The sequence below is a fragment of the Alexandromys fortis genome, unplaced genomic scaffold, assembly GCF_014885135.2.
Source record: "Alexandromys fortis isolate MF-2015 unplaced genomic scaffold, M_Fortis_MF-2015_v1.1 scaffold_16, whole genome shotgun sequence".
NCBI lineage: Eukaryota > Metazoa > Chordata > Mammalia > Rodentia > Cricetidae > Alexandromys > Alexandromys fortis.
Window position 1 is genome coordinate 13,332,427 of NW_026067893.1, and position 14,920 is coordinate 13,347,346.

General features: G+C 53.3%; 1 protein-coding gene across 1 annotated transcript; it reads right to left on the reverse strand.

The window, feature by feature from the left end:
- Window positions 1-944: 944 nt before the first annotated feature.
- On the reverse strand, window positions 945-14,704 carry Trim8 (tripartite motif containing 8). The gene is made up of 6 exons (XM_050146322.1): window positions 13,998-14,704; window positions 4,622-4,717; window positions 3,996-4,229; window positions 2,794-2,825; window positions 2,546-2,661; window positions 945-2,304 (listed from the first exon to the last, which is right to left on the reverse strand). The coding sequence occupies exons 1-6, from the start codon at window positions 14,565-14,567 to the stop codon at window positions 1,697-1,699; spliced, it is 1,656 nt and encodes a 551-aa protein (XP_050002279.1). The 5' UTR covers window positions 14,568-14,704; the 3' UTR covers window positions 945-1,696.
- Between the last annotated feature and the right edge of the window lie 216 nt (window positions 14,705-14,920).

The window sequence follows — 14,920 nt, forward strand, 5'->3', positions numbered from 1 at the left end:
GGCAGATCTCTGAGTTCCAGGCCAGCCAGGACCACATAGAGACCTGTTCCCAAAAGCAACCAACCAACTGGCAGCTGAGCAGAGAACCTTCCATAAGAGGGCCAGCCACCAATCCCAGCACCCAGGATTTAGGGGAATCTCCAGTTTAGGCTGGTTAGTCTCAAAAGCAAAGATCAGGAGCCTTGGTGTCCTCAAGGAAGTATTGGGCAGCAGGGAGCCCTTTTCATACCCTGGGGTCTGCAGTCACCACCAGGTTTAGGAATGGAAACTTCGGGGTTTTCAGCCTTTTAAACCCCTTTATCCCTTCCAGGGCCAAAGTCCCAAACCATCAAAGGAGCCCAATAGCCCCTCTCCCTGGAACAGGGCCTATCTGAGCCTGCAGTCCTGTACAGTGCCTGGCATATAGCAATGCTCAGTATTTGTGGCTAGAAGGCAGGTAAACTTTGCAAGACTCAAAGGTGTTTTTCTTCACCTATCTTTGCTAGAAGCACATTGGCAGAAGTTCAGAGACGCCAGGGGGTTGTGGTATGGAAGGCCTTCAGCAAACATTTGTCAAAGGAACCCAAGGTGAAGAGCAGATGCAGCTGGGGCCCGGGGAAGTGATATTTACAGGTCTGGAATTGTTTCTAGACCCAGGAGGGCAGAATCAAGGGAGAGGAGGCGGCAGCCTTGGAGTGCCTCGTGTATAGAGTGCCTGTGGACTTTAGGCCTGGGGGTGCCAGTGGGGTTAGAGCAGGGCCAGGGCAGGGCTGCGCTATCATGTTTATTAGAAGGTCGGATTTCAGTGTGTGTGCTCTGGGCAGATTACAGAATCCCCGTGTCTCGAGAACAGGAAGTCCACGGCTCATACAAAGTGCTCACTATAGGAAGTAGCTGTGTCAAAATCCAGGTGAGGACCCAAACCCAGGCAGCCCCTCCTCCACCGACCTCAACCAGGGCTGTGCTATTGTTTTTATTCATTATTTCTTTTATTTCTCTTTATTATTATTAATATTATTATTATTTGCTTTCGCTGTGGTCACTATCATTGGCAAAGTCCTTTCTTCACCTTTCCTGGACTTGGCGCTCCTGGCTTTAGGTTTCCACTCAGGCTGAAGGTGCCAAAGACGCTTGAGATGTGGCCTTGAACTCCGTCTGGGAACGCGGTGAGAAGGAGGCAGAAGAAATCATTCTTGGTTTAAAAAAATTAAAAAACAAAACAAAACAAAAACTCCACAATCTATAGGTCATTCTTTACTCCATCAGTGATCAAACCGCCCAGAAGAAAAATTGGAGGGAAGAGAAGCAGACCAGTGGGCACTGGGCCGTCTCCTAGGGTAAATGAGGAGAGTTGGCATCCCAAGGCTTCTTCCAGCCATGGGAGCGATGCAGAGGAAGGAGTGGGTTTTAAAAAAAAAAAAAAAAAAGAAAAAAAAAAAGATAGAGAGTTCAGTGCCTCGAGAAAGACACTGTTCCAACTCCAGGGCCACCTGCAGCCCTACCCAGGCCAGCTCCCACCAGCACCTCCTCATCCAGGAGATGAATAATTAAAAAAAAAAAATCAAAACAAGGTCCTAAATAAAACAAAACCAAATGGAAAAGACCTGGAGGAATGGAGGAAGGAGAGGAGGGCAGAAAGAAGGACAGGTCTCTGAATGTGTAACTCCCGAGCCTCCGGGGCTGGGTAGGGTCCCCAGCGTTCCCTGCCCGCTTGGCGTTAGCTTGTCACATAGTGTTTGGTGGATGGCTGCCCATACACCCTGTAGAAATCCTGGTGACCAGGTTGCTGGGAAGCGTCGAGCCAGTCTCTGACTGCCAGGCCAGGAAGGGACTGAGGGACGGAGGGTGTGGGTGGAAGTGGGTGTGAGTATTCCTGTGAGGGCACTGTCCAAGGGAAGTGGCCGGATCGGGGGTACGGCTGGTGGCCACCATGGTTGGCCACGGAAGAACAGTAACAGTTGTCCACGGAACAGACGAGAATCTTGCGGCCGCCATACTGAGGAAGCATGGGCTGCTGGGTGGCAGAGCCATTGGGGTACTGCGACGGGGGAAACACAGGACTTGAGTGTACTGGCTGGGCACCACCCGGCAGGGCCACCAAGTGTTGTGTGGAGCTGCAGGGCCCCAGAGGTTGCCCAGACTGGCCCTCGCCGCTGGCTGTGCCTGCTGCCCCATACTGGCTGCCCACAGGACCGGATGACGTCTCAAGGAAGCTGGCCTCCGGGAAGGCTGTCGAGTGCTTGCGTTTCTCTGCCCCAGAGCTGTTCACACCACAGGGGTACAGGGGGACGCTCTGTAGGAAGGGCACCGGCGTGCTGAAGGAACCTGTGGAGAATTTGGAGTAAATGCGGCTGAAGTGCCAGCCCAGACAACTCTGGTTCCTTTCCCATGTGGGACCTGAACCCCTACGGGTCCAAATAAACAAAACAAAACAAAAAAACAAAAAAACAAAAAACAAAAACAAAAAATCCCAAAGCTCAAGGAAATGTAATGTCACTTGCCCTAGGTCCCACACTCACAAGCTACGGCAATGGCTTTTACCCCTGCCCAGAGGCATCACCCTCACCTTCTAGCATCTTCCGCAACTGCTTCTCCTTCTTGGCCACCTCGTTCAGGAAGAGCTTGGAGTTCAGGTGGCCGATCTTAGGGGGAGAAAGGCTGCTGCCCGTGCAGGTCTGGGTCCTGGGGGCAGTGGACGGGGCGTCTGTTGTGAGGAGGCCCCAGTGAGCCTGCCCTACCTCCCCACCAGTGGGCATGTCCCTCTCTGCCCTCCCTCAGATAAAGGGTCTGGAGGCCTGGGGGCTAACAGCTCACCTGTCCATTAGGATCTTCACAGACTTGGTGTTCTGCAAGGAAGGAAGGCAGAATCAGTCAATGGGAAAGGCAAGGCAGAACAGCTCCATTTATCAAAGGCTCGCTATGCTAACACCTTGGCATGGCTTCTGCTGTTTGACACAGGGTCTCATGGATCCCTAGGCTGGTGTAGAATTAAGTATTAGAATGACCTTGAACTATCCTCAGGCCCCCACTTCCCAGTTCAGAATTCCAGGAGCGTGTGGTAACAAACCTAGCATATGGTATTGAGGATCAAACTGAGTTTCATGTGTGCTAGGCAAGTACCGTACAATCTGAGCCATATTCCCAGCCAGGCACTGCTTCTTCTTTGTACCATTATATCTGGGAGAGGGTTCCACAAATCCCTTCTTTCTTTCTTTCTTTCTTTCTTTCTTTCTTTCTTTCTTTCTATCTATCTATCTATCTATCTATCTATCTATCTATCTATCTATTTATAACCTTTCTTTTATGTGCATTGGTGTAAAGGTGTCAGATCCCCTGGAACTGGAGTTAGACAGTTGTGAGCTGCCATGTGGGTGCTGAGAATTGAACCCGGGTCCTCTGGAAGAGCAGTCGGTGCTCTTAACCACTGAGCCACCTCACTAGTCCCTTCCCTTTTATTATTTTATAGCCCTAGATGTCCTAGAATTCCCTATGTAAAGCAGGCTGCTCTGGAACTCAGATATCCTTCTGCCTCTGCCCTTTGAGTGCTGAGATTAAAGGTGTGTACCACCCAGTCCAAAAGGCCTTTGAAATCTAGCTACATCTGGATTTCAGAAGGAAGCAAAGGTATCCATATCATATATGATCACATATTTCATATGATCCAAACAGGACCATAGTCTGGCCCAACACTTCTATCGCAACCTGTTTAAATTTTTTTACCATGTGAAACACAGAAAGACCCCTAACTGCCCATGTCAGTTCTACCCAGTATTCACCGTTAAATGAGGTGCCAACCTTTGTGTCGTTTAGTTTTTGGAGCTTAAAAAAAATCTGGAATAATAGATTAAGGATGGTGGCCTGATATATGTAAAGGCTCAGGGATCTATCACTTGCCTGAGGTCCCCAAACAAGGAAGAGCAAGCAGATGGACAAAGTGGCTCCCAAGGCTAAGGGAGGTGAGCCTGCTGCCTGGAAGCAGCTGGGGGACAGCTGCACAGAGTGGTCCCCAGACCCACCTTCATGAAGCTGACATCCTCTGTCTTATCGAAGAGAAGCTGCAGGGAGCCCAGCAGCTTCTTGGCCTCCTGCATGCGTTCCCCAAGGTGCAGCGCCTGCGCCGCGTTCTCGCTGCAGAACTTGGCTTGCGCCTTGTCCAGGACCTCTACTGTTTGCCGCAAGTCCTCATCCAGCAGCTGGTGAAGCTTTTCGTACTGCAGTCGCACCTCTTCCTTCAGCTGGCTCACTTTCTCCTGCAGAGACGGACGAGGATGAGCAGGCACACGAGCAGAGTGACTTCAGCCTGATGTCACTACCCCAACCCCATTTACTTTTTGGTTTTCTGAGATAAGGTTTCTCTGTATAACAGTCCTGGCTATCCTGGGACTTGCTCTGTAGACCAGGCTGGTCTCGAACTCATGGAGATCTGCCTGCCTCTGCTTCCTGACTGCTGGGATTAAAAGGTGTACACACACCAACCCAATTTCTGGGACCCTCTGGCTTCTGAGGTGACACATGACCTGCCAAGCCCCAGTCATAGCACTGGGCTCTGTGCCAGCCACACTAAAACCAGTGGGATTCCAACTCACCTAAGATCCTGCACCCCATTTTCCCATTACCCCCATACCGGCTCAGGGATTACTACCTCCACCAGGCGTTTGTCCGACTCGAGCTTGTAGAGCTGGTCCTCGATGTCCTGCTCTCGCTCCTCCAGCCGCTCCTGCTGCTTCATCAGCATCTTCTGTAGAGACAGTTAGAGGAATGGTGGTGTCAGGACGGGGTGCGACTCTAGCCTTTCCAGCCACGCACCATTCCTCCTTTTTGGTAACAGACTCAAGATGACCTAAAACCCAGCCAGCCTCCCCCGTCCTCACGCAGGCGCAGGACCGGCTTGCACACCAAGCACTTGTAGCCCTGCTTCCTGTGCTCCCATCATCTCATTATATCGAGAAGGGGGTTCCTCTAATCACCCCACAATGCTGTGAAGTAAGTACTGTATTAGGATCCTCATTCACAAAAGAAGAAACTGAGGCCTAGAGAGGTTGCACCATCTGGCCAGTGGAGGGGACGAGATGGCTCAGTGGTGAGGGATGCTTACTGCTCTTACAGGAAACCCAGGGTATGGTTCCCAGCACCCATGTCAGGCAGGTCACAGGTGGCTTAGGGACACTTGACTCCTGGCCTTCGTTGGCACATGTGCATGCACACCCACATACACACACTGCAATTAAAAATAAACATATATCTTTGAAGTTATATAGCCAGTAATGGGCACACACCAGGTAATATGGCAGGAGGTCTGAGTACCCAAGCCAAGCTACTTTTCCCTGGGGGCACCATCTTGAGTGGTGCACCCTAAGATGCAGTGGGTCAAACAGCCTTCCAAGGTGACACAGGCTCTTGGCCTCACCTTCCATTTGTCCTTTTCTATGGTGCAACAACACAGCCACCGCTTCTTTGTTCCCAAGGATGAGCACTGGCCTGAGGAGTGAGTTATGTCTCTCAGCTCCCCCCTGGCGAGACCAGGAGAGAAAGACCCTGCTGCTCCCAAGAACCATCCGCTGGCAGCCAGACCAAGCTGCTTCCCCAAGTTCTTTCCTTAGAAATTTTTTTTTTAAAACTAATGGCCCATTTTCCTTAGAAATTTAATTCACTAATTGTATTTTTTTTTTTTTTTGCATGACTGTCTTGCTTGTATATCCATGTGCACAAGGTATGTGTCTGGTGCTGGCCAAGGTCACAGGGCTTGGGTGCCCTGGAAATGGAGTTAGGGATGGTTGAAAAGCCACCATGCCATACTGGGAATTGAATGCAGGTCCCTCTGCAAGAGTGACAGTTGCTTTTTATTTCTCCCCTCCCTTCCCCACCTCCAAACACGCCTCTTCAAACAAGGTGTCTCTTGCTCAAGATGACTGCCAACTTCCAAATGTTGCAGTATGGCCAAGAACGATCTTTTACACATGACTTCCAGCCTCCTGAGTGTCAGGTAAGTACAGGCAAGAGTCTTGGCTGGGGCAGATTCTCAGTGTGCCTCAAGAAGGCTCGGTGACCCCTGCATCTCAGGGACCTCAGGGCCGCTCACCAGGACGACTCTTTTCTTTCTGTCACTGCCTGGGAGCCAACAATGCTTCACCTTTGTCTGCTTTCTGAGGAACTTTCCATGACCCCTGTTTGTTCTAAGTCGGTGCAGGTCCCTTCCTATCCTGGTCACGTGATGGGCTGTCACATCCTGCCCTACTCAGTAGCTGTGTTCTTTAGTATAGTGGCCACTTTTTACACTGACGTTAGTAGAAAATAAAGTAAACCAGATATGGCAGCACCTGCCTGTAACCCAGCATGCGGACGCAGAGCCGAGACAGGAGGGTTAGGAGCTAGAGCCAGCATGGGCTACATAGAAAGACCCTGACAGAGGGGGTGGGGGGAAGGGAAAGGGGGGGGAGAGAGAGAGAGAGAGAGAGAGAGAGAGAGAGAGAGAGAGAGAGAGAGAGAGAGAGAGAGAGAGAGAGAGAGAGATAACTGAGCACCGCTTGGGGTATTCAGTAGCACCGGACCTCATTGCCAGTGATTACAATGGCTACATGTAGCCACTAACGGACACAAAATGTTGCCACTCTCAGGAAGTTATGTGACAGCTCTATCCTAGAATCTCCTTGTCTGCTAAGCAGGTGCGCTACCACTGTTACTGTGGGTTCACAACCCTGCGGCTGGAACCCAGGGGCCCTGCACCGCTAGGCAGGGGCTCTACCACTGCTTTCCATCTTCAGCTCACATTCTGGTGTCCCGTCCAGTCCCTCTTGGCACACACCCAAAATACCAGCATTAGTAAGGATGAGGCAGGAGGGTCCCTAGAAGTTCAAGGCCAGCCTGGACTACAAAAGGAAGAGAGTGGTAGTGGCAGCAAATAGGAACTGGGTGTTAGCTAGGCATGATGGTGCAAGCCTTAGTTTCTGCTCTGGGGAAAATCACAAGTTTGAGGTCATCCTTGGTGAAAGGGAGACCCTATCTCAAAAAAAAAAAAAAAAAAAAAAAAAAAAAAAAAAAAGCTTTATGGCTGTGGCTGTCCTCTGCTTCCCTTCAAAGGCCTGAGGACCTGGTTACTGTTGAATACAGAAACATCCAGGAGGCGAGCATAAAGTTCTGCAGAGCAGCTCTCAGACCCTCAAAAGTGCCCACCAGCAAGAGGTGCTTCTCTTCCTCTGTGGGGGCCTTCAGTCTCACCGTGTAAACCCTATACTCACACCACACCCAAAGCTAAGCTCCAATTCTGTCCTCACCACCCCTACCCTCCCTTCTTATAAATATAAATGGGGAAACCAAGGCCAGCCAGACTTTCGGGCCTTCAGGCAAACCTGTTCTATGGAGGTTGCTAGCCTAGAAACAAAGAATCAAGATGTTAAGGGCAGGAGTTAGGGTGAGCGTGAAGGCTCCCCTAAACTAAGAGAGCCTGGAGTTCATCCTGGCTGGCTCTTCCTCTTTAGCGACCCAGCAGACCCTGCCCTTGTCAGCCAGAGGGGTCAGACTGACAATAAATATAGCTCGTATGTGGGCAGAGGTGCCCAGAGTACTGCCTGATATACACGTGTGCACGAATGCGCGTGTACACACACACATGCACGTACAGCAACCTGGGCCCTGAGACCCTTAGTGCACATATGTTTGCACCCAATGCCCTAAAAAGACTGGATCTTTGAAGATCCCAGACAACGAAGGGGCCCGAATAGAAAGCTTTCCTGGAGACTGGTTCAGGGGTTGGGAGTACTAGCTGTTTGGGTAGAGGACTAGGTTTGACTTCCAGCACTAATGGGCTCACAAGCATCTGTAACCCAGGTTCCTGGGTTCCAACACCTTCTGGCCTCTGCAGGTACTGCACACACACAGTACACCTACATACAGGCAGGTAAAACACACACACATTTTTAAAAAGCTTCACTGAACAGGAGGCCTTCTTCCCTCCCCTATACGACAAATGGGGCTCAGATAGCATGCTGGCGGCCTATGTTATGGACATAGGTGTGACCCTGTGGGAACAAAGCACCCCAGATAGAAACCAGGATCCAGGCGGTCTGACGGCTTGGCCCTCGCCACTGCAATCTCTCACCCGTCTGCCCGCCCAAGTCATGGATGACCAGGGCCATAAGCAGATGAGGGAGCGACTAAGGCTGAATCCCAGGGGAAGGAGACAGATACAGCCAAAGGTTCCCACCAACCCTCCCCTGGCCAAGAAAGATTCTTACCCTGCCAGTCAGTGAGAGCTCCTCCCCCACCCCAACTGAGGCCCCCATCCCCCAACTCCTGCCTAGTCCCAGTGCAGCTTAGCCTCCTATCCTCTCAGGCATTCCCCGGAAGCACTCCTGTTGGGGATCCTAGGGTCCCGCCCTCAGCGGGAAGATGTTGGGTCCAGCCATGGCCCAGTGACAACAGTAGCCCCAACAGGTAGGTGGGTCTAATTTCCCCTCCGCCACCTCAGAGGTTTTCCGGTCTGCTGTAAGAGAGAGGGCAGGATGAGGAAGGAAGCTCACAGTGAGACCTGCAGGGCAGGCAGGGCTGGGAAAACCCCTTCCCCCAGCTTCCCTGCAGCCAGGGGACAGCCAGCGAGGGGTGTGACTTCAAACACTGAGATTGGCAGGAGGGAAACCCACCTGCTCTGCCTCTTCACCACACCCACACCGATTCTACCAAATCAGAAAATCAGATGGGCTGAGCATGGTGGCCGGCCCCTTTAACCCCAGACTTGAAAGGCAGAGACAACGCTGATCTCTGTGAGTTCGAGGCCAGCCTGGTCTATATAGTGGGTTCTAGGATAGCCAGAGCTACATAGTGAGACCCCGACTCCAGGAAGATGCTGGAGGCCCAGGAGTGGAGGAAGCAGGAGCAGCACCAGCCCCCACTCCCAGCAGCCTCCCTCCCTCCAGCTGCTTCTTACCTGCCTTCTCAGGGAATTCCAGCTCCCATTTGGGAAAAAACCGCACAGCTGAGGTGGGGCTCCATGTCCCCGCTTGATTCCCAGCAAGGCCTCCCAAAACAGGGGAGCAGTGACTTTCCAAACTGACCCTGGCCCCCTATAAGTTTCCTGAACTGTGTGTAGGAGGGGAATCATATCTAGTCTAGAAGCAATGGAGGGAGCAAGGACTCTGGAGCAGCCCCCCCAGAGCAAGCCCCCCTAGAATTGTGAGCTTCAGGCATTCTGGGATCTACTGGGCCTATGAAGAACTCCCATACCCTCCACGGTTCCAGGGCACCATGCATCTCAGACCTGCTTCCATGCCTTGGTGGCCACCCAACCAAGAGGGGTATTCACAGGGCCTAACTCCTGTCCTGCCATCTCAGGTGCCTCTGGAGCCTGGCCAGCTAGGCCCTGGTGGTATTTTGCTACCAGACTAGATCAGGCAGATGGGTGACGTTTGGAGAGTAAGGGCTGTGTAAAAGTTAATAAATAATAATAAACCCTCAAATCAACCTTGAAGAAAAGGAAGGTCAAGGGAGATTGGGCTGAGGGCCAGGGCACTGGCAGGCCCTAGGTTTCCAGGCAAGGCCAAGGTTGGCTCCAGCAGCCCCTATGGCAAAGGTGAGTAGGGTGGGGGGGACCAGAAAGGGGCTGGGCTGTTGAAACACGACTTGCTCAGATCAGGCCAGCACTTAGAACCTTGTGGGACTTTTCCTAACCTAAGCCCGTATCCCAGGACCCAATCTGACCTGGCTCCATGGGCGCAATCTCCTCTCCCCACCAAAAAAGTCCCCCTCCCCTGCCACAGGGCTTGCTTTGGATACCATGTGAGAAACCAGAGATAAAGGGTGGGAGGCACAAGAGTCAGGGCAAAGAGAAAGCTGGAGACTCAGCGATCCCCACAGGCCATCAGCGTGAGAGGGCTTCCCAGCTGCAGAGTCGAATTAGCTTTTGCTGCACACAGAGCAGCCTCTGGGGCAGCAGAACAAAGAGGCGAGAGAGAAAGCCCCCCTTTGTCTGGGTTTGAATGCCAGGCCAGCCAGGGAGGAAGGATTTCCCAGAGCCAGGGATGAGGCTGGTCAGACTTGCTTGCTCAGCCCAGGGCAGAGGCCCAAGTGGGGCTGCCCACCCAGACCCTCCCCACTCTCCAGCTCTGCAGCACCTACTGGGGCTCCCTCTCACCTCCAACACCCGCCACAGGCAATGGCTTACCCTAAAGTGGATCCCTTTCCAAAGATCCCCAGGTAAGAAAGTCACAAGCCCCGTGGCAGGTTCCCAGCCCACCTATTACCTGAGGAAGCACTTGGTAAGTAGCAGTCTAAACAACAAAGTCCCAGGAAATTCACAAACCACTACATCCCATCCCTCTCACCTGACATCCACTCTCACAGGCACAAACACGTGAGCACACTTCTATTCCCAACTCTACAGCCACACAGGAAAGTAGTACCTAACTAAGTCAGTCACGCACACATCCTTTCTTGGAGATACTCGTGTGGGGGGAAAACAGTTCCGACAGACAGAGAGACACACACAGAGTCCAGAACTGTGAGCTGGGAGTGTGGAACAGGCTCCTGGCTGTGGCAGCAGGATGCTGCAGTAGAGGCAGGAGATTGCACCCCTGCCTGAGGCTTCCCTCTTAGGACACAGGGAGGAGGCCAAAGCAGACCCCCTTCTCAAAGGATTCAGGATGACCACGGAAGACAATACCTGTGTACCTGACACCACACACCCCTCAATGCACACACAGCTTCCCACGCTGTCTGCTATTGGCAGAGGGAGCAGAGGGTCTGAACTGCTGGGATGGGGCTGTGACCCCAGCCCCAGCTTAGCAGAGACCTCTCTCTCACAAGAACAGAGCACCCTTACTCCAAGCAACTACTAACGCCAGCAGTGGGGACCCCGTTCCCCAGAGAGCACACAAACCACACAAGCGCAAGCACACATATCTGCAAAGCCACACACACATGGCCACGACTTCTCTTGGGTCTTCACTATGTTGAGAGAGGTCTTAAGAGTACTCCCAACTCCCATCATCCCCCTATTACTAAGATGAACCCCTAAACTTAGAGGCTGGAAGGAATTATGTCCATTCAGGATTGCTGGGCGAGAGCCCATGGAGGTCTCAATCCTGGGTCCACAGCTCAAATGGAAAACACTTCAAGGCTATAGGTATGTCCCAGAGAATGATCTTGAGGCCCATCTGGTTGGCAGTCCTCTCAAAGGCAGAGTGGGGCAATGTCCTAGCCTGCAAAGGCCTAACTCTTAAGTCCCACCCCTTCCTGATGCTCCACCCAAGCCCCTGGCTGAAGCACAGAAAAGTAGGTGCTTGTAGATATTTGGGAATGGGGCTACCAAAAAGGGTTAAGCAGTGGTTGTGGTGGTTAGTTTTTTGTTGATGGTGTTGGATGTTTTTTTGTTTTTTTTTTTGTTTTGTTTTTTTGAGATAAGGTCTCCCTGTGTGCCCTGGCTGGCCTGGAACTCACAGCGATTCCCCTGCCTCCCAAGTGCTGGGATTAAAGTGTGGGCCACCGTTCTGGGCACCCAAAACCCTCAGTAGCGTTAACTATTTCCAGGCAGCTGATTTGGACCCTAACCCCATGGGGGAGAGCAGGAGAGGAAACACAACAGGCAGAACCTGGATTCCTTTTATGGTTCTTTGTGCCTCTGCACCTATACCTTGGAAAATTCTGGTATATCTTTCCACAGCACCAGCAAAGGCCCTTAAGACAGACTCCTAGGGGAGGCGGTGGTGAGGAAGAGACAGAAATCTTTAATAAATAAAGAAAGAAAGAAAAAAAAAAGACAGAACCTAGCCAGAAAAAACTGGCTGAAGTAAAGACACCTCCCCACCCTCCCCCATCCAGGATAGCCTAGAGAGAGGGCAGGGTTCTCCCATTCAGCTTCAGCCCCTCCCTAAGGGCGGGACCCCTACCTCTGCATTCAATAAGTCAGGCTCGTACTTGAGTGACACTGGGCTATTGAATTGAAGGGCTTCCAAGCCTGGTGCCCTGGGGCACTAGAGAGAATGGATCAGAGAAGGATGGAGGAGGATGAGCCTCGGGCACAGATGCTGACCTCATGGAATTGCACATCTGGCCCTAATGCAACTCACCACTCACACAAGCAGACAGACACATCATGGAGCTGCTGACATAAGTTCAGGGCCCGATGAAAGGAGCCCATGGTACTCTGCAAGCTAAGGATGCCACCCTCTCCTCCCCAGTCCACAAGCAAGCCATAGCCATTTGAGAGTAATGCAGACATACATCTAAAGATGCCCTAATACCAAGCTAGGTATAATGAAGTTTTCTCCCCCGCCCCCCAAGACATCCCTAGCATTTCAGGGGTGCAAGCACACGGTCCAATCAAAATCCTCTCCTGTTCCATTCAGTCACATCTTTTCTTTGCCCTCTACCCACTTTCTCCAGCCAATCACAGACAGAGAATTGGACAGCCAGCCGTCCTTTCTCCAGCCTTTCCCTGCACTTTCCCAGCCTCCACCCCTACCATCTTTATTAATAGCAGCAGCTTCAATACTGGGTAAAGTGTAGGCTATGCCTGCCCTAAGTCGGGGGAGGAGGACCACAGGGCTCCTCCATTTCCCCAGGCCTTGGTCTCTTCCAACACTAGTGGGGAGGAGTGACTCTCCATCCCCCCCACACTTCCTTTAAGAAACCAGAGGCCTCTCCTGGCACAAAACCCTAGAACTGGCCCATGCAATTGCAAACAATTGCAGCAAATTTTGTTATCCCCGCCCTCAGCCTGCGGTGGCCCTTCTTCCTTTTGTTGGTTGTATATGTATGCTTTTTAATTGCTAAACAGTGACTCATTTAGATTGGTCCCCTCCTTGCCTTCGTCCCCCACCACCACCAAGGAAAACAGCCCCCATCTACATTCTGGAGAGACCCAGCTTCCTCATACTGCAGAGGCCCCACTGGCCTCCAGGGGCCCCCACCCTAAACACACACTCCCAGTCCTACCAAGCAGAACCTTGTTCCCTTATCACAAGACCCCTAACCCGCGCCTCCAAGATGGCTCAGATGGCTTAGATCAACTCCTTCCTTCCGTGTGACTCAACCCCAAGAGGCAGGGGACCCGAGAGAAACCTGGGAGGAGCCCCCTTCCAGTGAAAGGGACGGAAGTATGCCCCAGTCCAGTTCCCTAGCCAGGCCCGGAGGCCTAAGAGGGGGAAGGCGGTTTTGACATTGGCTGCTGCAGCAGGGTGTATACAATGGGAGGGGGTGCGGTTCCGTAATCACCCAGCCGGCAGCCCAGGGGAGCCAGCTGCCTGAAACCAGATTTCAAGGCGGCTCAACCTTAAACCCACAGGATTCTTTTTCCGTCTTCCACCTCCCCTCCTCAAATGTGGGAGGGCTGTGGAGGAGGGCAGGGCCGGGAGGAAAGGGTTAGACACATACTTTAAGGTTTGTTCACGCAGGCTCGGGCAGCATACAAGTACATAGAGAGCAGCCTCAGCCTGGGGAGCGTCTGCTGGGACAGATCGCGGAAGAGCTGACAGTAGGAGATGACTCTGGACAGCAGGCCTTGCCCAGCTAGATACCAGAGTTCTGCTCTACCTCCGGAAGCTTCCCCCCACCCCCAATGTGTTTCCAATAGAGCTTAAAACTAACATGGCTGCTTTTGTTTACTTCCTCATTGGTATGCCAGCATCATGGATCATGTCAGCCACAGCAGCGGCACCAGGACACTCATTACATAAACAGCAGCTGGAGAAGCAGGACCGGGGTCACTGCCTTGGTGACTTCCCGTAGAGCTTACAGAAACAAAGCTGGGGGAGGGAACTGCGCAAAACAGAAAAGCGACACTTAAACTACTTCTAACAGCCTCCCTCAATCCCATAAAAGACTCGCAAAAGGGGCCCTAAGGGCACAGGTGCGAGAATGCACCCAGCAGCCAGGCCCTTCTTCTGAGGACCTTGTCCCCCCCCCAAAACTTTCACAGGAGAGTTTGGAAGAGGGCCCCTAGATTAATGCCACAAGAGTCAGCTCGTGGGGATGGGTAGCCCCTAGGCGGGATATGTGTGGGTGCGTGCGCGCGCGTGAAGTGTACTTGCCCGTATCTCATTCCTCCGGATCTCCACGTCGCACACCGAGTGTCCCTGATGCGCGCCGCTGTAGTAGCAGCAGTACTGGCACACCGCCACCTGCTCGGCCTCGCAGTGGTACAGGCGGTAGGCGTTGTGCTGCGGGCAGCTCCAGGCCCGCACGTCGTCCGCCTCCACCAGGAGGTGCCCGCGGGCGGTAGAGGGCTGCTGCAGGTGCGTCTGCACGTGGGACTGGCAGCAGGGAGCCTCGCAGCGCAGGCAGACCTTCTGCGCCGGCAGCGGGGGGCCGCGGCGACAGAACACGCAGTGCAGTGCCGTCGGCGGCTTCTCCACGTGCAGGGCGTTGAACTTCTCCACGATGTTGGTGAGCTTCAGGTTCTTCTCCAGGCCCGGCTTCTGATTGTAGGCCTGGTTGCACTCAGGGCAGCGCACCAGGCCACTGTCTTTGGCCCAAGCCTCGCCGATGCAGCCCCGACAGAAGTTATGTTTGCACGGCAGCTGCACCGGTTCCACGAAGACGTGCAGGCAGATGGGGCAGATGAGCTCCTCCTCAAAGCAGTTCTTCCAATTCTCCGCCATGGCGGCTGCGGGCAGGGGGCCCGAGACCTCCCGAATTTCCCAACCCTGGGGATCCGTCTGATGCAGCTGGGGACCCACCGAGCCCGGAGCTCCGGTACCCGCCGGCCCCGCCAGTCGCTCAGTCACCAGCTCCTTCCGCGTGCCCGCCCCCCAGAGGAGGGAGCCTGGGTCCTCGCGCAGCGCGCGCCGCCGGCTGCGTCTCCTCCTCCTGGCGAGTGCCTAGCGGGAGGCGGCGGGCTGCGCCAGGGCCGCGGCCGGGGCACCAGCCCTGGAGGGGAACGCCGTGGTCCAAATTCCATAAAACAGGCCGCCTCACCGTCGGCGCGGCTAGGGCAGGGGCGTCCCGCGGCCTG